This window comes from Protobothrops mucrosquamatus, unplaced genomic scaffold (genome assembly GCF_001527695.2).
Source record: "Protobothrops mucrosquamatus isolate PMUCROS unplaced genomic scaffold, P.Mucros_1.0 scaffold3566, whole genome shotgun sequence".
Taxonomy (NCBI): domain Eukaryota; kingdom Metazoa; phylum Chordata; class Lepidosauria; order Squamata; family Viperidae; genus Protobothrops; species Protobothrops mucrosquamatus.
In genome coordinates, this window is record NW_015389532.1 from 38,458 (window position 1) to 65,243 (window position 26,786).

Sequence of the window (26,786 nt, forward strand, 5' to 3'; positions counted from 1 at the left end):
TCCTTCCTTCCTTCCTTCCTTCCTTCCTTCCTTCCTTCCTTCCTTCCTTCCTTCCTTCCTTCCTTCCTTCCTCTTCCCCACCAGACTGCCAGGGAGATGACCCAAAATCACTGTAGCTGGTTGGACAGATGGCTTGCAGCAAACTGAAATTGAGTCAAGGCCATCAATTTGGCCACCCCTACTATATACGGATTAAAAATGAAACCATGGCACTTTGAGTTTACGAGCAGAACAAACAGACATTGCCCAACCATTTCGGAAGGGAGACACACTACAACATTCTTTCCAGTTTTGATGGGAGTGGGCAATTTCTAAAGGGAGCGCTGGTGTGCTAATAAATTCATTTAAATTATGGGGTACAACACCCTCCTTTATTAGCTTGACTTAGAGCCACGGTGGAAATGAAAGAACAGTTCTGAAAATGGAAAAGATTTTGAGAGGTGGTTTGGCCAAGCGTTTAAGCTACCATACTAGAAACTGGGAGATTGTGAGTTCTAGTCCCATCTCCGGCATGAAAGGGGCTGGGTGACTTTGGGCCAATCAGCAGGAGACTGTGAGTTCTAGTCCCGCCTTAGGCATGATATCAAGCTGGGTGACTTTGGACCAGTCACCAGGAGACTGTGAGTTCTAGTCCCGCCTTAGGCATGAAATCAAGCTGGGTGACTTTGGACCCGTCACTCTCTCTCAGCCTAACCCACCTCACAGGGTTGCTGTTGTGAGGAAAATAGCGTGAGGAAGGAGTATTCGATATGTCTGCTGCCTTGGTTTTTTAAAAATAATAATAATAATAATAATAATAATAATAATAATAATAATAATAAAGACAGCATATAGATAAATAAAGATTTTACATTATTCTTAGCAGGATAACAAATACCAACAGATGTGGGGAGAAGAGCTACATGGATTGGGGAAATTTACTCCGAGCGGTCACTCCTTTTATATTACAAAATCATGAGTTGAATTGGCAAAAAGGGGGATTAAGAAATGCCCTATCACAGGGGTCGCTGACCTTTCTGGATTGGCAGCCCAGTGGGAAAGAGAGGGACAGGCAGCTTTACGCGTTTGCAAATCTGGCTGCGTGTGCGTTTGTGCAAATGGGGCTGTGAGCATGCACGCTCCGCAAATGGGACTGCTAGCACCGGCACGCAGCTCACGGCTTGGCTAGAGCCGGCGAGAGGCTCCGGGGTCACCTAGCGCCGCGCAAGGGCAGGGGGTGAGCTTGCGCACATGCACACATGCACTGGCCAGCCATTCACGCGGCCAGGTGGCTGGTCAGTGCCCATAGGTTGTGGACTTCTGCCCTACCATAGGTCCTCATTGCAGTCTACCACCCGCACACAACATAAAATGTGAGTAGAGGTGTTTCACAGCCAACATCTGTGTCAGTGCACCCAAGAAACCTGCAGGAGCTGCCCACATTTTTATGGAAAGATCTCCACAGACTTCAGTAAAAATAGTGATTCAAAATTGTTTTGGCTGCCATACTGAGTGGATTAACTATGGGATATCTGCCATGCTTGAAAAGATTGTCAAATATATTGGATTGCCAGTGCGCGGACATTATAACAAAAACCACGGTATTGCCATGGAAATCTTGCCAAATATAATTCAAAGGCCGGGATAAAGTACACGGAAATAACTAGGCAGAGAGCACTCAAATGAATCTCCAGATCATTTTCCCCGTCCAGTTTCCTATAATCAAGAGCTAGAATATAGAAAAAAATAGGAATAGAATCCTAAAATATTTAAGTATTCTCTGGGTTTCATTCCTAAGAATAGGCATGATCATTTGGTTTAATTCAGAGAAGAAGAAAAAAGGAAAGCAAAGAATGACACATTTGACACCAAAACTGCAATAGATTCAGAACTAGTGCTTTTGACATAACTATTTCAAAAGTACGATTTCAGAGGGGAGAAAAAACTTCCCACTGTTCAAAGGTGTAATTCTCAAGATCAGCCAAGTGCAAGATGGTGCAAATGGATCGTGCCAGTTTGCTATACTGGTTGAGGCACCAAACTAGAAGCTAGGAGACTGGGAATTTTAGTCCCACCTTAGGCATGAAAGTCAGCTGAGTGACTTTGCGCCAAATCAACAAGAGACTGAGTTCTAGATCCCCTCTTCAGTATAAAAATTGGCTGTGTGACTTTGCGGCAATCACAAGGAGACCGTGAATTCTAGTTCTGCCATAGGCATAAAAGCCAGCTGGGTGATTCGGGGCCAGTCATCAGGAGACTGTGAATTGTAGACCTGCCTTAGCCATAAAAGCCAGCTGGGGTGACTATGAGCAAGTCACTCTCTCTGAGCCCAATCCACCTCACAGGGCTGTTGTTTTGGAGAAAATGGAAGGAGGAGCATGTATTGGATACGTTTGCCCCCTTGACTTCTTTGTAAAAATAATAAAGCCGGGATACAAACAAAGTCTCCTAATCAACAAAGATGATTAGGGGACTGGAGGCTAAAGCATATAAGGAACGGCTGCTGGAATTGGGTATGTCTAGTTTAATGAAGAGAAGGACGAGGGGGGACATGATAGCAGTGTTCCAGTATCTCAGGGGCTGCCACAAAGAAGAGGGAGTCAAGCTATTCCCCAAGGTGCCTGAAGGCAGGACAAGAAGCAACGGATGGAAACTCATCAAGGAGAGAAGCAACCAAACTTCCTGACAGTCAGAACAATTAACCAGTGGAACAACTGCCTCCAGAAGCAGTGAATGCTCCAACACTGGAAGTCTTTAAGAAGAGACTGGACAGCCATTTGTCCAAAATGGTATAGGGTTTCCTGCCTGAGCAGGGGGTTGGACTAGATGACCTCCAAGGTCCCTTCCAACTTTATTATTACTATTATTATTATTACTATTATTATTACTATTATTATTATTATTATTATTATTATATAAAATGGGTGCAGCAGATTCACTGCAAGCACCAGCAGTTGCACACATCCATGCATCCCTCAACAAACTGCCTTTACATAGGTAACTCCATCCTCCTCCTCCCCCCCCCCCAGTCTTTCATTCATAATTTTGCTACACCCATAAAATCAATTGCTCCAGCAGCTTGGAAGGGAATAAAAAAACCAGGGCACCCACCTTTATTGGTGACTTCCCAGGAGACTTCAAAGAGTAGAAGGTCTTCTACTGGTAAATCTTCGCTGTCCCATTGAGGGAGACCGTTGAGAGAAGTGACCGAAAGGGATCGGACGAGTGGCATTTTGCTCTTAGTCTTTGCTGTCTCCCAAGGCAAATAGTCTTTGTAACCTTGGTGCAGGTATCTGCAAAGGATGGGTCTTCCCCACTTTGTGCAGGAGGGGCTCCTTGTTTACCAGAGTGTGTGTGTGTGTGTGTGTGTGTGTGTGTGTGTGTGTGTGTGTGAGAGAGAGAGAGAGAGAGAGAGAGAGAGAGAGAGAGAGAGAGAGAGATTTGTCCAGTTAAAAAGGACGAAAGAAAGAAAGAAAAGGCAGGAAATTTAAAAAAAGAAAAAGAATAAAAGTAGTAAAACTTGTCTGAAAGCTCGGTAGGGTTTTCAACAAATTGAGAAATGAACTGAGTTCTGCAGTTGCTCGGCTCGGGTGTTTTTCTCCTGCTGGTTAAAATAGGAAGCTGTTAAGTCTGTGATTTTTTTTCTCACTTGCAAAGTTGAAATGGAGCATGCCAAGGAAGACTGCAGGGGAAAACGTAGGCTAGAAATGCAAGTATAAAAGGCTACTGTTTGTCGTTTCTGGTGGGGTTATGATAAAGCAGAGAAATATAAATAGCCCCTCGACTTAACAACCGTTCATTTAGTGATTGATTGAAGTTACAACAGCATTGAAAACAGTGACTTATGCCCATTTTTCCACACTTACGACCATTGCAGCATCTCCACGATCACGTTATCAAAATTCAGACGCTTGGCACCAATGGCTGCAGTGTCCTGGGATCATGTGATCCCCTTTTGTGACCTTCTGACAAGCTAAGTCCATGGGGAAACCAGAGTCACTTAACAACCATGTTACCTAAGTTAATAACTGCAGGGATCCACGTAACAACTGTAGCAAGAAAGGGTGTAAAATGGGGTAAAACTCATTTAACAACTGTTTCGCTTAGCAGCAGAGATTTTGAACTCCGTTGTAGTCATAAGATGAGGACTACCTGTATTGGAATCAGTTCTTTATCATAATAATCATAATAAAGTTGGAAGGGATCTTGGAGGTCATCTAGTCCAACCCCCTGCTCAGGCAGGAAACCCGATACCATTTCAGATAAATGGCTGTCCAGTCTCTTCATAAAAACTTCCAGTGTTGGAGCATTCACCGCTTCTGGAGGCAGGTTGTTCCACTGGTTAATTGTTCTAACTGTCAGGAAGTTTCTCCTTAGTTCTAGGTTGCATCTCTCCTTGATTAGCTTCCATCCGTTGCTTCTTGTCCTACTTTCAGGTGCTTTGGAGAGTAGCTTGACTCCCTCTTCTTTGGGGCAGCCCCTGAGATACTGGAACACTGCTATCATGTCCCCCCTCGTCCTTCTCTTCATTAAACTGGACATACCCAATTCCAGCAACCGTTCCTTATATGTTTTAGCCTCCAGTCCCCTGATCATCTTTGTTGCTCTTCTCTGTACTCTTCAGAAGATTCTTAAAATAAACATAAAACTGAATCCAGAAGTTTTCTTTTCATTCCTGATGGATAAAAAACTTGAAAGAAAGTCTGGAAGTTGGTGACTATATGCGAGAATCTCATATGCACAAAGACAGAAAGACACATTAATTCCCACAACGGAAAAATGGATGGTAAAACTGATGGAGCGGACAGAGATGGTAAAATCGTCCGTTTTAATGAAAGAGAAGAATCTTGTTAGTTTTATTTTCATTTGGAAATGACTTTATGCTGGAAACGGAGAAAATAAAACTTTGATTTAGGTTTTGATGACTAGAATGACATTTTTATTATAGAAATGGCTTGGAATATCTAGAGAGGTAAAGCATAAGGTTGAGGTTGTAACATTTTTTGTATTCTACAAAGTTGGAAGTTACTGCTTTTTTTCCTTTCCTTTTCATTGCACTTCTCTTTTTTCCTTGTTTAACTTTTCTAGCGTTTGTTTCTATCTGTATTTTATCTTACAATAAACTTTAATAAAATGGCGGCAGGGGAGGAAGACTGGAGATAAGGCTCATCTTTAGGATCTTCAAATAATGTATTCATTTTGATTTAACTAGTGAATTTACAGGTGAGTTTTCCCAGGATAAAGGGGATGTGAAGGCTGATGAATCACAAGGCAATGAGGCAAATTCCCACCTATGAAATTTTCCTGGGGGACTTTGGGCTAGTCGTATATTAGCCTGTATATTTCCCATCCTTACTATTTTTAGGAAAATTCCATTTTCCTAATCCGGTCAAAAATAATAATAATGCTTTGTCCACATGGAAAATCCCTGCCAGCCTGTGTGACTTAGTCAGCGACATTTCATTCAGCTTTTTTAATTCAAACCATTTATTTGTTCTGATACATGGATTTCCAGCTTTGATGGAATAGCCCTTGTAGATTGCACCTCTGCATCAAAGCCTGGCACAAAAGACTTCATCGTGGTTAGGCATCGTTACCTTGCCCAGGTCTGCTAGAAACCAAGTTTGCATCACCAGTATGCACCAATAGATGTCCCCACAGACAAAATGAAATCCATCTACTCAGTTATCTGAAGTCTTAGAGTAGTAGGGTGATGCCTCTGTAGATGGAGGGAAACTGAGCCATTTTGTGGTCTGTCTCTCCGTTACAGGATGGTAACTTTTGTCTATTCCATATCTAAAAGTTTGTGACATGCAAGTCTCTTCCATCTCACCTTAGCTAGGAGATAGTTTACTAGATAGTGTTGAAGGAAAAGTCTTCATCATGGTTCAGTCCAAGCCGGGAATAAACAACATGGTGACTGCTTTAGGAAGAAGGTTGCAGTTTATTGAAGAGAAGAACCAGACAGGAAGATGGCTCTGGAAGAAAAAGAAGGATGAGCATATGTAGGGAGTGGGTTTTTATACCCTCTGGAGCCTTTTGTTTGGAGTTGTTCCTGTGGCATGAACTTTGACCTGAGTGTGCCTTTCTGGTATTCTGATGGTGCTGGGTTAATCCTATTATGTCCCAAGGGTCATATCCTGCTTCCCTGGGGCTGGGGCTGATGATTCTTAGATTTTTGGTGTTGATTCTAAGGATCTTTCTTCCTAATCCAAATTTCCTGATTCCAGTCTTTCTGACAAGATTATCACCTGCATTTTGCAAACTTGGTTTCTGTTTGGGACAGAGAGACTTGTGGGGGTTGGTTTCTGCCTTTAAAATCCTTTAGGGAAATATATTCTGCCTTTTAAATATTTCCAAAAATATTTCTTTCTCTGGAGGTGGGGCTGACTTTCCACAATAGTTTCCTGGGACCTGTGGATGTCAACTCCCTTTATATACTAATACAAAAATAAGAGTAAACCCTTACTTACTTCTAGCGCTGATGTTGTTACTTAGTTTGGTAATGAAATGTCTGTAGAAAACCACCAAGGTCAGAAAGCACTAAGGGTTCCACAGTTCAACCCTATAAATATAATATTCAATCAGCAACCAGAAGCTGTTAAAATAATTACTGAAGCCGATCTGAATAAAATATATTTCTAGTCTTCTTGTAAAGTCAGGTTCCTGATCTGATCTACCTCGTAAGGCTGATCTATGTGTTGTCTTTTTTGGGTGAGATATTAGCTTATTTTTTTTAAGTATGTTCTTTTTCTCTTTTTTTACTTTCATTCCAGAACTCTAAATGGTTCCCTGAACTGGCCAGCCTCTTTAAGATGCACTTTTGAGCTGAGATACATGCAAAAGTCTCTTGAACGCCACTTCAACATATCTGCAGTGAAGAATTCACCTTTGGGCAGTCAGGAACCACTGCCCTTGTTCCGTTCAACTTCTCAGTTGAATCAACCTCCAGAATGAATACAGATGCAAGACTTCCTTGCCTTGCAGACATTCGTCAGCAGATGGCAATGCTGGTATTATTCAACTCGGATGGATGCTGGTCTGTTTTGTGGGAGCAAAACCAGGTGCTCCGCTGTGTGATTAAATCATAGGTGGATGTGTGTGGACCTCGCAATTTTAGGAAGCCTACAAAAGGGGGTCTTCTGCAGAGAAGGGAAGAGTCTGCTTCAGGTTGCCTTAAGGAACAGCGAGAAGACAGAGAACAAAGAAGACACGAAACTTTGAAATCAGAACTTCAATAAGGTAGGGTTTTTGACCTGAAGTAATGAGATACTCACTTTCAAAAGGAATAAAATTAAAAATTCTCCAGACTGAATTACAGTATGTTTTTTCTTTCTGCATTTGCTGGGTTTACGTTGGCAAATCTTAGAACTTCATCTACCAGTTGCTCAATTTTATTGATCAGCTATTGAAATTTCTCTTTTTAGATCAGAACTTGTCCTATTTCTCTTCTTTTTTCCAATGGTCCTGCTGCGCCTTGTTTAACCTTTTGCTTGCAACTGACTCTTTCATTTCTTCTGGACTGTTTTTTTTTTTTAGCTTTTATTACAATTTTATTTCACAATCTCATCAATTTGCTAGATTCCTCTGTGTAGTTTTGTATTCTTGAGCTAGACAAATTATTTAAACAAAACTTGAAAGCTGGAAACCCTGTTGCTTGTAGCCTGCATTCTTACTTTATCCTGAATTCTTTTCATAGTTTTTATGAAAACTATTAGGGCTTTAAAGACCTAAAAATATTTGGTCAAAGATGACAGAGGAATACAGGGAACAATCTTTCTAGAATATTACCATATTTCATAAAGTGGAGGAATCAGAAATTCTTGGCATTTCTGCAATGAATTTCAGGTCATATTATTGTTGAAAAAATAAGATAGAGTCTCTTAGACTAGACTACATTGAAACTTAGTTTAATTCAATGTTAAGCATTCATAAACAATTCATACTTCTTTTTCCAATTTCAGTTCTGATTATGGCTCAATTGTTAATTTTAAGATGTCTCTCACAACTTGAAAGAGTTACAAGCATCTTGGAGAAACAAACAACATTTTTTTCTTTAACAATAAAAATTTATTTCAGGAATTCATGTACACATATGCACATGCTGAATGCCAGTGAAGTTTAATAGAGGTTGTGAATGCTTTTTGGCTAATTGGAATAATGCAGAAAACTAGAAAATTCTTGGGTTTTTTAAAATTATCTTTTAAGAGGATAGTTCCAGAAATAAGATCATTTTGGATTCCTTCCTAGTGACCTAAAACTTGTCCATTAAAGCAAATAAAATTTATTCCACAGAAACATCTGAATTAGTTCACAACACTGATGGGGTCTCATTTAAGCCTGTGGATATTCAGTTTTGATCGTCTTTAGACAACTTCATTCAAGTTCAGATGCTAAGCCAAAGTTGTTGCTTGATGTGTAATAAATGCACAAGAGCATTATCTGAAAAGTATGATGGTCCCTTTCCTAACAAGATTATCAATGCAATAATAAAATAAATAAAATAAATAAAATAAAATAAAATAAAATAAAATAAAATAAAATAAAATAAAATAAAATAAAATAAATAAAATAAAATAAAATAAAATAAAATAAAATAAAATAAAATAAAATAAAATAAAATAAAATAAAATAAAATAAAATAAAATAATAAAATAAAATAAATAAAATAAAATAAAATAAAATAAAATAAAATAAAATAATAAAATAAAATAATAAAATAAAATAAAATATGCCAGCTTTTTATGATGGAGCACCCACAACTTCTGAAGTCAAGCTATTCCGCTTGTTCTGTCAGGAAATTTCTCCTTAGTTCTAGGTTGCTTCTCTCCTTGATTAGTTTCCATCCGTTGCTTCTTGTCCTGCCTTCAGGTGCTTTGGAGAATAGCTTGACTCCCTCTTCTTTGGGGCAGACCCTCAGACATTGGTAGACTGCTATCATGTCACCCCTCGTCTTTCTCTTCATTAAACTAGACATACCCAATTCCAGCAGCCGTTCCTTATATGCTTTAGCCTCCAGTCCCCTAATCATCTTTGTTGTTTTTCTCTGTACTCTTTCCAAAGTCTCAACATCTTTTTTACATCGTGGTGACCAAAACTGGATGCAGGATTCCAAATGTGGCCTTACCAAGGCCTTGTAAAGTGGTATTAACACTTCACATGATCTTGATTCTATCCCTCTGTTAATGCAGCCTAGGACTGGGCCGCATCCTTAAAATCTCAAACCACAACGATTCTGCCCCAGGGCTGGATGACATTTTAGAACAGCAGTCCCCAACCTTGGCAGCTTGGTGGCCTGGCGGGGGGGGGAGGGGAACTAAGGGGTACATGGGCAGGCATGCGTGTGGGAGCAGCCCTTGGGCATGCAGCAGGCCAGCGCGCACACGTGAAAGTGCCCACCAGCCCGCCGCTTTCACAAGTTGAGCTGCATGCATGCACACACGCGCTCCGACCAGCCACTCATGCGGCACAATTTTGAATAGGCCACAGCCCGGTAGTGGGTCACAGCCCGGGGGTTGGGGATCCCTATTTTAGAAGACTTTTCTCTCTATCTGTAGGAAAAGAGTTGGCAGAACTTGGGGGTGAAGTGAAAAGTAAGTTCAGCCTAGAATCCCTATGTAGCCACAAGAGAACTAAATCAACACCCCTTTGAGAGCCCTTGACCCTTATCTAATTCCTATCAAGTGTCAAGAAGATTCATGTGCATAGACTTTTTACAATAAATCAGATTAATTGGACCTTCAAGTGGGGACCTGGTCTTTCAAACCGAACACTATCTGCTTCATTGCCCAATTTATCCCTCATCTGGCAGATCCTTAAATATATTTTTAAAAAGGAAGGAATTCTGCTAGATTCCCACACAGCTGAGTTCTTATTGTAAACATGGAAAACCACTTTTGCTTGGGCTGTAGCTGAACACCATAAATATCTTCTCCAGAACATTATTACACGAAGAGGAATTTGTTCCTGTAACAATTTGCAAGGGCTATTAAAGACGCTTTTAGTTAACATAATGCACAGTTATCAAGAGGGCAATAAAGCTGTAAACAGCAATTCATGAAGAAATTTAAACAGTGCTGTTCACTGTTTTGTTGCCCTCTTGATAACTGTGCATTAAGGCATAACATATATTTTGAGCACTTATAATAAGCAATAAAAATAATAAGCTGATAAAAAACAGGATCGCCAACATGATCGCCAACGTCCGATAATGGATATGGCACAAGAAGAAGAAGAAGATAATAAGCAACTTGATTCAGGTGGTCCTCAACTTACAACCACTACTGGGACCGGTTTTGTGGAGAAAGGTTTTTCCACGGACTGGAGAGTGTTTTGTGTGCTGCCTGCATCCCACAGATGGGGCTTTGCTTGTTTGTGTGGACCGGTTGCTGGCATGCTGCAGCCCGGTACTGGTCCACGGACCGGGGGTTGGGGACCCCCGGATTAAAGAATCTATAAAGAGGATAAACATGCAGATAAATGTAGTGTTTTAGGTATGGTTGAAATGTACATCATTAATGCATCACTGCAGCTCACATCTAGTCTATGGACACAAAAGAAGGGGAAAGCATCTTCCAGATTCTGTGCTACATAGAGACAGACATTCTTCTCGAAAACCAGGCATGTGAGGTAAAATTTTAGAATGGCAGGAAGAAGCTGAAGCAAGCAAAGAAATAAAAAAAAAAATGAAGTTGTAATATGTAGATAATCCTAGTCAAAAGCAGGGGTTGGGGACCCCAGAATTAGGCCATCAAGTTCAGACATAATAGAGTCAAGTGGTCAGAGCAATGTATGTCAAATGAATATAGTACAGCAATTGGGTTTGTTAATCTGCGTTTGGGGCGCCAGCGTCTTGTATGAAACCAGTTATCAAATAAAGTCAACCAACCTGTTAATCCCCGTCCACTTGTCTACTATGCAGGATAGTTGTAGAAATACATGTTCTGTGTATGTACATTAGGGGAAAACTGAATATTTCATCTACTGCTGCTTAGAGTTGTTCATTTGGACACATAGCAAGCAGAATTTGGCATGTCTAGCCAATTGAAGATTAGGGGGGACATGATAACTATCTTCCAATCTTTGAAAGGCTGTCACAGAGACGAGGGGATTGAGTTATTCTCCAAAGCACTTGAGGGCAGGACAAGAAGTAATGAGTGGAAGCTTGTTAAGGAGAGACCCAACCTAGTAGAAATTTCTTGTCAGTGAGGACCATCACTCAATGGAATAGCTTGCTCCCTGAATTGTGAAGGCTCCATTGCTGGAGGTTTCCAAAAATAGACAGGACAACCAGTTGACCAGGATGGTATAAGGTCTCCTGCTTTGAGCTGGGGATTGGACTAGAAGACCTTTGAGGTCCCTTCCAACTGTATGATTATTCTATGTTCTGTGATGGAGACTTTTGTTTGTTTTCTCTTTTCTTCAGAAACTTTCATAGGGATTCAGACATGATTAAGCTCCTATTCTTACTGTCCTTCATGACCGTTCTCAAACAAAGCAGAATTCTTGGAAAACCTGTCCATGGGGACTTCAGTTCCATTCTGAAGGCTGGCTTCTCAGGTATGTGTTGCAGATTTGCCACTGTCCTACCTGCCTCTTGTATTTGCTGACATTGCACACTGTTCCCAGCTAGTTGCTGGTGGGTCAAAATCATGGCAGGTTGTGACTGTGTTGTTCCTCACCCATAGACAGAATCTTACCAAACTGAAGCATACTAACACCCACCCATAAGGTATATACTTTGAGAACTATTAGGGAGGAGCTGTCTTCATCCTCTTCCTCCCACACATACTGTCTGAACTGAGTTGTCTCTTGCTCCTCCCTCCTGGGAATCCAGACTACACTCCACCACACTGGGCCAGTATTCAATTATGGGAGCCTTCCAGACTTTCAGCACACAATAGAGTCATTCATTTATGGCTGCCCCTGTTCATTTGTTTCCTGTGTTTCATATGGTACCTTGCTGTATCCTGCGTTCTGCAGCTGAATCTCCTTTCCTAGATCTACCTCTTGAATGGCAGAAAAAGAGGAGCTCCTATGCCGCGGCCCAAGACTCTGAAGATCCCAACTTGGCTGATCCTGCCAGCCTTTGCTATTTTATCCAGGAGACCGAGACAGAAAGTCAGATCTCGTGTAGGCTTCGGTTCACCAGAAGTAAGTTTAACTTCAATTCTTTCGGACTCCGCTTTGGAAAAAGGCAGGGGTCTCCCTTGGCTGAAGATGGACAATGGGCTTCTCAAAACCACGGGGAAATCATGAACACCCTGCTCAAGCCCAACCTGGAGAGAAGATTGGCTCGGTGTGAGGACCATTCAGAAGACAATTGTTAACTTTTGAAAAGCCAGTGTCAACAGCTTAAGGCCACCAGTTGAAACAGTGGCTCTCAAAGGCAGCATTTGGAGAGATAATTTCCATCACAAACTCCTCAACAATGGTTCTTAGCCACTGGATATTCAATGCAGATAGTCCTCGACTTACGGCTTCAGTTAGCACCAGAATTTATGTTGCTAAGCAAGGCAGTCATGAACAGCAACCGATTATAGGACCTTTTTTGGCCACCATTGTTAAACGACTCCCTGAAGTTGTTCAGTGAATCATGTGGGGTCGCTAAGCAAATCAGCTTCCCCTATTGACTTGGCTTGTTGGAAACCAACTGGGACCATCACAAGTGGCAATCCCAGAACCCTAGGATGCTGCAACCATTGTAAAAAAAAAAAAAGCTGGTTGCCAATTTTGATCATGTGACCCTGGGGCGCTCCAACTGTTGCAAATGTGAGGAGTAGTCATAAGCCACTTTTCTCAGTGTCACTGTAACTTAGAACCGTCGCTAAACAGACAGTTGTAAGTTGAGGACCATCTTCATTTCTTTCTAAATCTAAAACCTTGCAGCTTAAGCATTTATCTCAAAATATATTAAAACGTCACGACTTTCCATATCTGTTAGATATGTTTGCTCAAAGAGAGATAAAACCTGTATCTCATGCATGCAGTTGTAATAAAACCTCATGATCTCAAGTGTGTGCATGGACCGTTTGCCTCCATTTCTTTTGTGCAACATCTGCGTTCTCTGAGACCTTTGGAGCCACCTAAGTGACATTCACCCCCCAACTTGAAAACGCATCATTAGGAGGACAAAAGAGTGTGCTTGTTTGCATATTAATGGTGCATGCTAATAAGTCCCTTGCGCGCCTCTCTTTCCCTGGACATTTCCACACCGTTTGTATTTTGCTTTATTCCCATTGTAATTCCACTCCTGGGTGATCTCACATTGTTGCTTATCGTGGCTAGCTTAAGCTGACCTATTTCTGGCAGGGCTGCAGCACATCTAAAAATAAAAACCGCCTCGAAGTGGAGCTGCACTGCTGTTTAACAGACCTGTTATTGTTTTCTTGGCAATCATGCAAAAGCAAATTGTTACCCCTTTTTTATGATTTTTTTTTCAACATCTTGGTCTAGCCTCAACCTGAATTTTCTCCTGGCATCCAGAGGCTCACCAGATCCTTCCTTCCTTCCTTCCTTCCTTCCTTCCCTTCCTCCCTTTTAATTCCTTTTTTCCTTCCTTCCTTCCTTCCTATATTTCCCTCCCTCCCTTTTAATTCCTTGTCTCCTTCCTCCCTCCCTCACTTCCTCCCTCTTTCCTTCCTTCCCTCCTTCCTTCCTTCCCATCTTTCCCTCCATCCCTTTTATTTTTTTTCCTTCCTTCCTTCCTTCCTTCCTTCCTTCCTTCCTTCCTTCCTTCCTTCCTTCCTTTTCTTCCTTATCTTTCCCTCTTTTAATTCGTCTCCTCACTTCCTTCCTCCTTCCCTTCCTCCTTCCTTCCTTCCTCCCTCCCTTCTTTCCTTCCCATCTTTCCCTCTCTCCCTTTTAATTTTTCCTCCCTCCCTCCCTCCCTTCCTTCCTCTCTCTCCTCTCCTCTTCTTTCCAGCGGCTAAGTCTGCCTTCTGCTCTGATCCACAATTGATCTAGAAAAATAAAAAAAAAATGGCAGGTCCTGCAGGACCAAAAGTGCATAACTTTGGAGGAAACATGGTGACTTGCCTTTTCTTGGTCAGCTCCCTCCCCACCCCTATCCCCTTTTCATAGAGGTTCAACCCCTGTGTCATCATGCCAAGAAGTTCTCCTTCCAATAAAATAAACACAATTAGAAATGCAATGGAAGGAGGGTGCCTTCCTTATCTTTTTGTGACCTTGACTATTTTTGGAAGTCACTGGAAAACACAAAACATAGCAATAGCACTTAAGACTTATAGACCGCTTCATAGTGCTTTATAGCCCTCTCTGAGCAGTTTACATACTGCCCCCCAACAATCTCAGTCCTCATTTGACCGACCTCGGAAGGATGGAAGGCTGAGTCAGGATTGAACTGGCAAACTGCTGGCAGAGTTTGCCTGCAATACTGCATTCTAACCACTGCGCCACCAAACACATGGATTGAATGAATATTTCCAGCAATGGATACAATAGTTTTGATCACCAACTATTGCAAAAAAAGTTGTAAAATCGGGAATGGTCAGTATGACCCCCTTCATGATTGGTATGACTTATGACTGTAATTCCCGGCTCAAATATGTTTTAAAGTTGAGGACTACTCGTATTTTTCTAGGGTGCACTTAATGTTGCTTATCCTGAGGGAGAATAGCGCAATGGGTACATACTGTACATATGAACGTGGGAAAGATATTCCAATTCACAGATTTAATATACATCCCTATCAATAGTTAAGTGATACATCCAGTCAGTTCAAGAATACCTAGGTGGGAATAGAGAACAGCCAAAAACATGTGGACATATTATCTATGGCCCTCATTACTCATATATATATATATATATAGCCTGGACCACGGCATTGTCCAAAAACTAATATGCAGGTAGTTTCGTTATCAAGACATAATTTAAGTCTGAAAATTCCACATTCTTCGGGACTTGCAGAAAAAATCCATTTCACTGCATAAGGACATCACAACGCAAGACAACGCATTGCAGAAATAAATGAACTGAGTCTTCTTTTCAGTTTCTCCCTTAATAAACCTTTAGGAAAAGCATTTTCTAGTTCTGCCTTTTCATTTCATTTCTCCATCTGGGCTTGATTATTGAAAATTCTTTTCTTCCATTCCTGCTTCTACTGTATGAATTAATTTGGCATTAAAACAACTTCTCTTTGCAGGACTTCGCAGCACAAAGGAGAAAAAATAGTTGCTAATTTAAGATTCCCACAAAAAAGATATATTACCATTTTTTTTATATCTCTATAATGACTTTTATGGGAATAAGCAGCCAATTTTCAGTAACAAGTCCTAAAAAATTGAAAATCTTGATTCATCGACGTTTGAGAATCCTAGATCCCTGCAGCATTCTTAGCCAATATACTTAAGGCAAAAAGCAAATTATCTGCTTGTATTATTAATCTTCGGAAAAGTAAGTTAGCACGAATGAGTTATATCATGGAAGCTTTTAAATGAAAGGCAATCAAGTTAATGTAGGGTTCCTGAAACAGTGATATAATCAACCCAATGCTATTGATTACTAATATTAAGTTTCATCCCCCCAAATGGAATTATACAGTATTTGAAGCTTAATTAATTGGAATTATCTGTAGGACGAGTCACAAATGTGGCAATAACTGAGTATCTTTTTTCGCAATTGTTTTCTTCTCAGCAATGGAAAGTATCTGATAACTACACATTTAATGAGAGGTTGCTGAATTGTACAGATTCCTTGAAAAGTATGGTTTCATATTAACTCACTGAAAAGTTTTGTCCTTCATGAAATAGATGTTGACTGGACATATGCATTGTGTTAAAGCCATAGCTTATCAGAAGAAATCACAAATGTGTGCATGGATACATATTCAGTTGATACTAAGCAAACCATACACCAAGGGCCTTCAAACTTGGCAACTTTAAGACTTGTGGACGTCAACTCACAGAATTCCTCAGCTAGCCAGGGCTGGCTAAGGAATTCTGGGAGTTGAAGTCCACAAGTCTTAAAGTTGCCAAGTTTGAAGACCTCTGCCACACGCTATGTTTTACTGTGTTGCAGAAGCCACTTTAGATCCCTTAGCATTCCTAGTCAATATAATACATCCAAGATTTAAAAAAAAAAACAAATTATCTTCCGGTATTACTAATCTTCTGAATAAAAAATTAAGTGAGAATCGGTCATATCATGGCTGAAAACTTATTTATTCGTATCCCGCTTTTATTATTTTTAGAAATAACTCAAGGTGGTAAACATATCTAATCCTCCTTCCACCCCATTTTCCCCACAATAACCCTGCAAGGTGGGCTGGGTTGAGAGTGTTGATTAGCCCAGTCACCCACGTGGATTTCATGCCTAAGGAGGGACTAGAACTCACCGGCTCCTGATAATTGGACCAAAGTCACCCAATCAGCTTTTACGCCTAAGGCGGGACTTCGACTGCTTGAAATAAGCAAAAACGAACTCGCGATACAGAAGGAGAAAAAATGAAAATGAAACAAGAATGGGAGCACACACAAAAGAGCTGGTTTTATTTGTTCGGAAGGTCTGCCTTTACAACAACGTGGGTCTTAACTGTGGTGGAGGAAAGCTGATACCTTTTCAAGGTGTTTTACTGGAAGCTCAGCTATGGAGTTAACATGAACGTGTCGGCTTAACACTGCTTGTCTTCTTAGTTATGGGGAAAGGAAGCATCTCGAGTGCCTACAGATCTTTAAGGTCCTTTTGGACATTCCACAACGTAGAGGCGCTGTTCTGGAGCTGAGCCACTTCGTTATCCTTCAGCTTTTGATTGATCACACTGGTCAACCCTACAGATCCCAGCACGCAAGGAAGGCTCAGGAACACTTCATTTTCAATGCCATACATACCCTGCAAGAAAAGATAAGAGAATTAGAAAATCCTCCATTCTCAGAGCCTTACTCTCAGGGCATGCAATCACTGTTGACTACGTAGATTGTGGCTATGTGGGGATTCTAGGCTGATCCCTCTTTTAACTCCACTCCCCGGATCTGTCATTCCTCTTATACCAGCGGTAGGCAACTTTGGCTCTTTTATGACTTGTGGACTTCAACTCCCAGAATTCCCCAGGCAGGGATTTGAAGTCCACAAGTCTTTAAAGTCGCCAAGTTTGAAGATCCCTGACCTAAAACAAAGAGAGAGAGAGAAGTGTATGAAGAAGGGAAAATACCCTCATCTCACAACAGTCCTTACCTTTACCATGGTAGACACTGGGTGGACCCGAGAAAGGTTCTTCAGAATGGTTTCTAGAAGATCAGCAACACTAAAGCCAATGGCCCAGTTGGTGTAGCCTTTCAGTTTGATCACTTCGTAAGCACTATTGGGACACAAAGAGGAAGGGTAGGTCAGCTTGGTCAATGGGAAACAAAAAGCTCTGAAACGGTTAAGTCTGCAGAAGTATCTGAAATCGTCCTTCTTAAGAGGAGACAAACATCCGTCATTTTCAAATAAGGAAAATTCAAACGAGGTAGCCGTGAAAGGAGAACTTGACCATCTACTACAGGGGTATCAAACTCAATTTCATTGAGGGCCATATCAGCATTGCGGTTGCCCTCGGGGGCCAGGTGGGTGTCTCCAGGGTGGGTGCAGCCTACTGGGTGGGCATGGATGGAGTGGGTGTGGCCTGCTGGGTGGGCATGGCCAGATCTACATCATTCATGTCAAGGGTGCCTGTGGGGGCCTGGGCAGGAGTGGGACAGATCTGAGGGTCTCTGGCAGAAAGGGGAGGGACCAGGGCAGAGCCCATCAAGCCGGATATGTGAAGTAGGCTAGGGCCATTTGCTGGCCACTTCCAGGCGATGGTGCATTTCTTCATTGCTCACAAAGGGTGACACCTCCCCAGCATGCACCCAGGGAGTGGGGCCAACGCGGCAGGGGCTGATTCCTCGCTGTTTCCAGATGGCCTTGTGGAGGTAAGACTGAATGCATTTCAGCATAGATGGCCACCACAAAATTGGCCAGCCTGGGTCAGGGCCAAGGCAGCGGGGGCCATTCCTTCACTGTTTCCAGGATGGCTTCGCGGGCCACATGAAACCACTTCGTGGGCCGCATCCGGCCCCGGGGCCTTGTGTTTGACATGTCTGATCTACTATATTCTTCCCCGTTTTCCCACAACGTGTGTTGGTCTATGGTTCGAAATACTCCAAGTTACAGCCTTTGAATACTTTCTTTGGGAATTATCAGATGCGTATCTCTAGGAACTGGATTGGGGTAAACCATAACCCCAATCAAGGAACTGCTAAACAAAGTAACAGTAAACAGCCAATCCAAAGAATCACTCCAGTCAACACTAACAAGCCACTAGACTAGAATATAAACAGAGCAAACAGAGTTGAATAATTCACCCCATCTGACTCCTTCCAGCCACCTCGCTGTGCCCGACTCAGCCAGCTGATTTGCTGAGGCCAATTTGCAGCAGCCAATTCGCCAAGGAACAATTCAATGCAGAATAACTCAAGAGAGGGACAAGTAGAATTGCAGCTCACTCCTGCCTTTATGACTTTTAACTTGAGAAGGTTCAAACCTCAAGCAAGGCGAGGCCCGCTGCAATTCACTTATCCCTCTCTTGAGTTACTAGCACTGATGATATTTTACCTAGTTTGGGTAATGAAATGTCTGCAACAAAACAACCAATCTCAGAAAGCACCAAGGACCCCTTCAAACCGAGAATTTCAGGTGCCAAAATATGCTTGCAGGCTTACCCACGGGTATGTATGCAATACTTTTTTAAAGTAACTGTGTATCCAGATGGATAAGCTCTTCTGCGGATAAGCTGACCCTCAAAATTTTAATCGAAATACCACAAAAAACACGCCCCACACACCCATAAGCTAGTTGTGAAAATTGAAACATTAAAGAAATTTCAAGGATTGGCTTATACGCGGGTAGCACATTTTCAAAGGTGTATTGGGAAAAAAATGAGACTCTGTTTATCCGCAGATGGGCTTACCCACAAGGTATATACGGTACTTTTGGTCCATTTTTTTTGTTTTGTCTGTTGCTTGCATGATTTCATTGCACCATACCTCTCAACCACCTGCTTGTGCACTTTCTTCCACTCCTCCGGATCTTGATCAGTCCCCAATTGTGGGTTCAAATCCTGGAGACAAACACCGGCTACGTTGACCCCGCTCCAGATCGGTACTGAAAAGGGTTAAAGAGAATTTACTGCAATGTAGTGTAAGTGATGGTTCTACCTTCAAACAACGCCATTTATGTCTCTGTTACAGTGAAGTTAATCAACTTTTAAGATGTGCAGACTTCAGCTCCCAGAATTCCCCAGCCAGCATGGAGTTGAAATCTACATATCTTAAAAATGTCAAATTTGAAAACAAAAACAAAAACAGGCAGTCCTCAATTTACGCCCAGTTGCTTCTCCCCACCCCTCAGTCATGTGATCGCATTTTGGGTGCTTAGCAACTGGCCTGGCTTGGTGGCCATTTGCAGTATCCTGCGGTCATGTGACTGCAATTTAAGACATATTTTTTTTTGCCAGAAACTGGTGTTTATTTCCGATTTCCGGCAAAAAAACAACAAGGCCCACTGGAGACAAGAGGTTTGATTAACGAATGCCAGGTAAAACGGTTGTAAAATTATTATTATTATTATTATTATTATTATTATTATTATTATTATTATTATTATTATTATTATTATTTATTGAATTTATACACCGCCCTATCTCCCTTACGGGACTCAGGGCGGTGAAAATTGGATTTGGTCAAATAGTGACCTGCTTAACAACCGGTACGATTTACAACCATCATTCTGGGCTCAATTACGGTTGAAACTTGAAGGCTATCTGTAGTTAAATCCTTTCTTTAAGAGTTATCAAGAGTTTCTGAAGTATGCTAATTTTCTGGAGAAGAACTCATCTCTTGTGAGGCGTTAAATTAATCTGCTAGAGGATGGGCTCCAGCATGACAAAATCTCTGATCCCGGTGACTGACCTAGATTGTATCCTGTTAAATTAATATTTTATCTTTTTGCTTATCCTCAAGAGGAAAAAGATGCTTTTCTTTGTCTCTTTTTTTTAAAAAAAAAGTAAAGCACAATCCTAGCAGAAACTAAAACAAGCAAAACCTGTAAACCAAAGATATAAAGAGAATTTAGGATGGCTATGGCCTCATATAACCAATTAATTCAAATATGTCTTTATCAAGTCTTACGAAAGTAAATTATTTAAAAGGCTGATATAAACCATGCATGTCTAAGAGAGAATTGAACTGTTGGCTGCAGAGAGCTGAGCATGTGTTTTCCTTTTATATTCTTTCTAATGCTTTGTTTTAAAAAAATTCTCATCTCTCATGCCAGGCAAATAATTTGAGATTACATCATCTTTTTTCCCCTAGGACATAGGTTATCTTGCGTTAAACATTTTTGATCAGTGCTCAGACATTTTTCAGGGATAGTTAATCCAGGTAAAATTCTACTCCCAATATTTGAACTACCCACGGAGTGTCTTTCTTAAATTTCCAAATCATTGCTGGAAGTTCTCCTATCTAATCAAAGATGGGACTTATGACTCTTTGTTGTTATTGTTGTTAGTTGCGAAGTCGTGTCCGACCCATCGCGACCCCATGGACAATGTTCCTCCAGGCCTTCCTGTCCTCTGCCATCTTCTGGAGTCCATTTAAGCTCATGCCTACTGCTTCATTGTCTCCATCCAGCCACCTCATTCTCTGTCGTTCCCTTCTTCTATTGCCCTCAATCTTTCCCAGCATTAGGCTCTTCTCCAGTGAGTCCTTCCTTCTCATTAGGTGGCCAAAGTACTTGAGTTTCAACTTCAGGATCTGGCCTTCTAAAGAGCAGTCAGGGTTGATCTCCTCTAGGACTGACCGGTTTGATCGCCTTGCAGTCCAGGGGACCCGCAGGAGTCTTCTCCAGCACCACAGTTCAAAAGCCTCAATTCTTTGGCGCTCAGCCTTTCTTATGGTCCAACTTTCACAGCCATACATTGCGACTGGGAAAACCATGGCCTTGACTATATGCACTTTTGTTGGCAGGCTGATGTCTCTTATGACTTTTAACTCCTGCCATTTTTTACTTTCCTGATATAGTGACACAAGATATCAGAACAAAGTTCAGAAGAAGTGATTCTGATCACAGAAGGAATTGGTTTGGCTGCGTAAAGAAAACCACTGGCAGGCCGACTTCAATGCTTTCTAGATATTTTGGACTATAACTCCCAGGAACACCTTATCCGAATGATCTCTAGCAAGGGACTGGAGGAGATGTAGCGCAGAACATCTGGGAGGCATCGTGTTGTCTGCCAGGAGAAGTAAGGCCTACTCACCACTGGAATCACCATGTTCGCCCAACACCCAACCGTGACAGCTGGAAGGATGGATGCCCAATTTTTCTGCCATCAAAAAGCGGAATCGAGCAGAATCAAGGTTACAACCGCTACCAATGACACGATGCTTCGGCAGGCCACTAAGTTTCCATGTGACGTAGGTCAGGATATCCACTGGAAAAGGGAAGACAAGACAGACAGACTGAAGGATGGATCCTCCAAGCATCTGGTTAAGATGGCAGCCTCGGGGTTAAAAACTGCAGATCAGCTCTTTGGCAAGATTTGCATGCAACTTTGATCCTGGCCACTTTGCTTATACACCATGGTTTCTTAGTGCCACAGGTGAACCCAAAACTTTTGACTTCACAAAACGGGCAAAACAAATATGCAAATATAAGTAGTTCTTGACTTACAACTTATTGAGTGACCTTTCAAAGTTACAGTGGCGCTGGAAAAAGTGGCTCTTGATTGCGCCTCCCATTTAGGACTGTCACAGCATCCTCATGGTCACATGATCAAAATTTGGGTGCTTGCCCAGCGGTATTTATGATGATTGCAGCATCATGGGATTATATGAGCGCCATCTTTCCCAGCCAGCTTCCAACAAGCAATAGGAAAAGTGCTTAATGACTTTGTGATTCACTTAATACCTGGCTGAGGAATTCTGGGAATTGAAGTCCACAAGTCATAAAAGGGCCAAGTTTGAAGATTCCTTGACTTGTGGACTTCAACTCCCAGAATTCCTCAGCCAGCGTGCCTGGCTGAGGAATTCTGGTAGTTGAAGTCCACAAGTCTTAAAGTTGCCAAGTTTGAAGACTCTTAACTTAAGTCATTCATTTAACAACCATGGCAAAAAAGACTGTAAAATTACATGCGAGCCACTTAACAGCTTCCTTGCTTAGCAATGGAAATTCTTGTCACAATTGTGGCTGTAAGTCAAGGACTACTTGTATCTGCCTGGTTGTGTAGTTATAACCATATGCATCACTATCTTTAACAAAAGTACTGCAAACCTACATTTCTATTATTTACTGCTTATCTATTTTCTATTCTGCACAAAGAGATTCCAGGATAATACTTGTAAATGTGGAATAAACCTAAACATTTAATGCAGCATATAGTGACATCTGCGCATACGTACATATCCAAACTGGATTAAGGTATTAAAAATAATGCGTATTTGTTTTATAACATGCTCCAATCTTAAGCTGGATAGTTTTATATATAATAACCAGAGAGCCGAGCGATGTCTGGTTTCAAGCATCAGACTTTCCACGTAATGCTTTTTGACCCCAAACCAACATTTACCTGGGTTTGACACCACCAGAATGATGCAATTTGGGCTGTATTTCACAACTTGGGGGATAATGAACTTGAAGACATTTACGTTCCTCTGAACTAAATCAAGACGGCTTTCTCCTTCCTGCTGGCGCACACCGGCGGTTACAACCACCACTTTTGAATTAGCGGTCACCGAATAATCTGAAGAAAAGGGAAGGAGAGGTGAAGTTACGTGAAGGATCATGTTGGGTTTTCTCCAAACTTTTGCAAAGAACAGAGAAATCCCGGTTGCCAAGAATCTTCCTGCTCTTCTTCAACAACCACTTGGTTGCTCACCTAGCTGAAATTTTGGTCAGCAATGACTACCGAGATATTCAGTAATCAGGACAGGATCGCTCGTGACTTCCTGATGATCTTCCAACTAATTGGCCAAAGATTTGTTTTGGATGGGTGACAAGGAAAGGAAGTAGTAATAAAGGAGAACATGTGTAGCTCAGGGTTGAAATGGGGGGTCCTTGATGCTCTCTGAGCTTGGTTGTTTTCTTGCAGACGTTTTATTACCCAACTAGGTAACATCATCAGTGCCAGTAAGGGGGTGGGGTTTGCTCCGAGTTTATATTCTAGTGCTTAAAGATTCCTTGATTGGACTGTTTGCTGTTGGGATTCCTTGGCAGTTTCTTGATTGGGGTTTAGTTTGACTGTTGGTCTGATGTTAACTTTGGAGTTAATCTATGCTGATCTGGGTTCTGATTGCTGATGGACAATCAGAACCCTTTTGCATAATCTATAGATGTTGCTAATGTCTATACCTCTTGTCAACGCTGCTAACATCGGATGTTTTTGCTTTGATAACAGATGGAGATGCAACCCTTTTCTTCTTATGTTTTACTCTTAGAGTTAGAGTTAGATGATGCTGGGGAGAGGAATGTGCATGAGAGTTTAGCTAGACATAACAATACTGAACCTAGTGTGAGAACCAAGGTTATTGAAATAAGAGATGATAAGAACTGGCAGGCTGGAGAACTGGAGGGGAAACCTGCATTTCAAACTAATTGGAGAATGTGATTTATGACTGTGAATTGGAGGAGGGAATTGTGCTTTGATACTATGTGCTCAGGGGAGGGGAATTCAGTTTTTGGCTTTGACTATGTAAGTGCCGAAGTTATGCTACTCAAATAAAGATTCTTTAAGGTAAACAATGCCTCGAAGTTCTTTGAAGAGTTTCATCTGTCGGAAACATGACACCTCTATTGATGGCTAATTTGTCTGAGTGCCAGGCTTCTAGAAATTCTCTGCTGTTTTTGGACTTGGCTTCGTCTAGGATGGTCACATATTCCCAACTGAAACTATGGTTAAGTCTATCGATATGCTGTGAAATTAATTAAAGAGTTTTCATCAAGTCTTCTGACTGCTCGTTGGTGTTCAAAGGGGGTGTGAGACACAATGCAAACCTTACCCTTGTCTGCTACAATCTTAGGTGTCTTCAGAAATAAGCTTCCATGTTGTAGATCCAGCATTTCTCCTCTCAGTTTGTCTTCCAGGACATCAACGAGAGCAAGTTCATCGCAGAGACCCTGGCATCAGGAAGAAACATGGCGTCAACAGTTAAGCATGAGGACTGCAACCTTGGCACGCTTGGCGTGTTAACCAAACGGAGGTCCATCTCATCATGGAAGTGATCCATCCAGCTTAAGCAAGCCTTGATACCTTCTTGCATCACAGCAGATACAGAACCAGAACAAGCTTCTCAGCCAGGAATAAATCACAGGTGGCCTTCAAAATTTGTTCTTGTATCGTTAAAAAATCTAATTTATTAGCGGCCATCACCTTAATCTGTTTTGAGCTGGATTCTGACGCTAATAGAGCTAGACCTAGTTAGTCAATGGACAGGAGACCATGAGGACGTCTCCAAGCTATAAGGCAATCATGGCAAAACTCCTGGTGTTCATGTGGTCACAATTTGGGTGCTTGGCCACTGGCTCACATTCACAACGATTACAGGATCTTGTGGGGATGCGATTTGTGATTTGCAAACCTTCCCAGCCGGTTTCTGGCAAGCCAAGTCAACGGAGGAAGTTGGATTCATTTAACAACTAGGTGATTCGCTTAACAACCCCCGGATTTGCTTAATGACTGCAGTGAAAATGTTTGTAAAATCAGATTCAGCCCTGTGTCGACTCAGTTGATGATTATCTCATTAGTGACCAAAATTCAGGCTTCAATTGTGGTTGTACGTCACGGAGTGCCTGTGCAACAATTTGTGGCCAATGTTTGAGATCACAATTGAGGCCAACGTTTCTGTTGCTAAGCGAGACATTTGTTGAGTGAATTTTACCCCATTTTATAACCTTTTTTGCCACAGTTGTTAAGTCAATCACTGGCAGTTGTTAGTTAGTAACGCAGTTGTTAAGTGAATCTGGCTTCCCCCATTGACTTTGCTTGACAGAAGGTCGTAAAAGGGGATCACGTGATCCCAGGACACTGCAACCGTCATAAATACGAGTCAGTTGCCAAGTGTCTGATTTTAATTAGGTGACCATGAGGATGCTGCAATGATCTTAAGTGGATGCTGCAATGATCTTAAGTGTGAAAAACAGTCATAAGTCGCTTTTTTTCAGTGCTGTGGTCATTTCGAACAGTCACTAAATGAACTGTTGTAGGTCGAGGACTACCTGTGCTCGATTGGAATCTAGCCTTTTTAAATACTGCATTGAATTGTCCATGCCATCTGGGAATCTTCTGCATGAAAGCCAGCACATCAACATCTCAAATGGACATACGTACCTTTTCCAGGACACTGACAGCACAGGCCATCCCCACTTGGCCGACTCCCACCACGGTGATCTTGTTGTTCGGTTGAGTGCTGGGCTGGGTAATTGGGGTAATCAGTTTGTCCTTGAGGGAAGCCATTGCTTTCTGCAAAAAAAGAAAGGAAAAAAACAAACATGAAATGACCTCACCAATTCAATGCGTTACTGAGGTGGGAAATTGCAATTGCCAAGATATATCACCAGGATGAACTAGAATTCTATCCTCTTTAGACAGGGTTCTCCGAACTTGGCAACATTAAGACCTGTGGACTTCAACTCCCAGAATTCTGGAAGTTGAGGTCCATCAGTCTTAACGTTGAACAGGTTTGGATTATCCTACTCTTTAATCAACGTTTTTCTCTCAGTCAAGATTAGATAACCTTTATTGTCATTTTTTCCGGTGGGCACAACTGTTGTTAGTTGCAAAGTACTGTCCGACCCATCGCGACCCCATGGACAATGTTCCTCCAGGCCTTCCTGTCCTCTACCATCTTCTGGAGTCCATTGAAGCTCATGCCTACTGCTTCAGTGACTCCATCCAGCCACCTCATTCTCTGTCGTCCCCTTCTTCTGTTGCCCTCAATCTTTCCCAGCATTAGGCTCTTCTCCAGTGAGTCCTTCCTTCTCATTAGGTGGCCAAAGTACTTGAGTTTCAACTTCAGGCACACATTAAAAATGAAATTTAGTTGCTTCCCCTCAAAGTGTACACATACATAACACACATTTAAAACACACTACATAACAACATATGTATAGACCTACACTCTTCCATATAGAGCAACAGAAGTCATAATTCAATTTATCTAGTGGGTCACAAAGTTGAGAAAGGATGAAATATCACTTACCCTGTTATCACTATTATTATCTTCAACAATATCAACAGTAACTATGACTCATACTTCAATGAGAAGCTCAGGACAACGCAGTTACTCTACCCACCAACATTACTTGCTATTTATTCATGGAAATCATAGCATTGCAAATGTCCATTGAAATCAACGTCAAACCCTGTTCATTCCTCAATACCACCAAAGGCTATTATGTCTTCACAAATGAAAGGATTTGTTTATTGTCCCTAACTTGACTTGAAAGATGGCCCTGAATCAAGACATTTCTCTTCTCAACAGAAAACAAGGGAGAATAAAATAGGGCTTTGTTCTTTCTTGGCATTCTTCATGAGATCACAACAGTAAGAACCTATTTTTCAGTTACATCCACTCTCAAGAACTTCCAAGAAAACTTTGAGATAAACAGCAAGGCTGGGATCAGTGTGGGGAAAAAAGAGTAATCTTAGCAGATCCTCTTAGTGCAGGGGTCTTCAAACATGGCCCTTTTATGACTTGTGGACTTCAACTCCCAGAATTCCTCAGTCAGGCATGCCTGGCTGAGGAATTCTGGGAGTTGAAGTCTACAAGTCATAAAAG

The 26,786-nt window shown here is 41.6% G+C and overlaps 2 protein-coding genes across 3 annotated transcripts in view; both read right to left on the reverse strand.

The window, feature by feature from the left end:
* The window catches only part of GYS2 (glycogen synthase 2), a 33,898-nt gene extending 30,687 nt beyond the window's left edge, over positions 1-3,211 (reverse strand). For both annotated transcript variants that reach the window (XM_015827213.1, XM_015827214.1), the window contains exon 1: positions 3,091-3,211. In XM_015827213.1, coding sequence (XP_015682699.1) covers positions 3,091-3,211 — 121 coding nt within the window. The remainder of the gene's footprint in view (positions 1-3,090) is intronic.
* Positions 3,212-16,460: 13,249 nt separating this feature from the next.
* Positions 16,461-25,464, reverse strand: LDHB (lactate dehydrogenase B). The gene is made up of 7 exons (XM_015827215.1): positions 25,337-25,464; positions 24,009-24,126; positions 22,580-22,753; positions 21,272-21,445; positions 19,002-19,119; positions 17,170-17,293; positions 16,461-16,827 (listed from the first exon to the last, which is right to left on the reverse strand). Exons 1-7 carry the CDS (start codon positions 25,460-25,462, stop codon positions 16,660-16,662), a joined length of 1,002 nt encoding a protein of 333 aa, XP_015682701.1. The 5' UTR covers positions 25,463-25,464; the 3' UTR covers positions 16,461-16,659.
* Positions 25,465-26,786: the final 1,322 nt, after the last annotated feature.

Bases quoted from the DNA above. Each gene is read 5' to 3' on its own strand.
- LDHB (XM_015827215.1), bottom strand. From the start codon at position 25,462: ATGGCTTCCCTCAAGGACAAACTGATTACCCCAATTACCCAGCCCAGC. The intron at 17,294-19,001 runs GTATGGTGCAAT...GTGTCCCAATAG, and splicing joins CACAAGCAGGTGGTTGAGAG to TGCTTACGAAGTGATCAAAC. The intron at 16,828-17,169 runs GTAAGGACTGTT...CTTTTCTTGCAG, and splicing joins CAGTGTCTACCATGGTAAAG to GGTATGTATGGCATTGAAAA.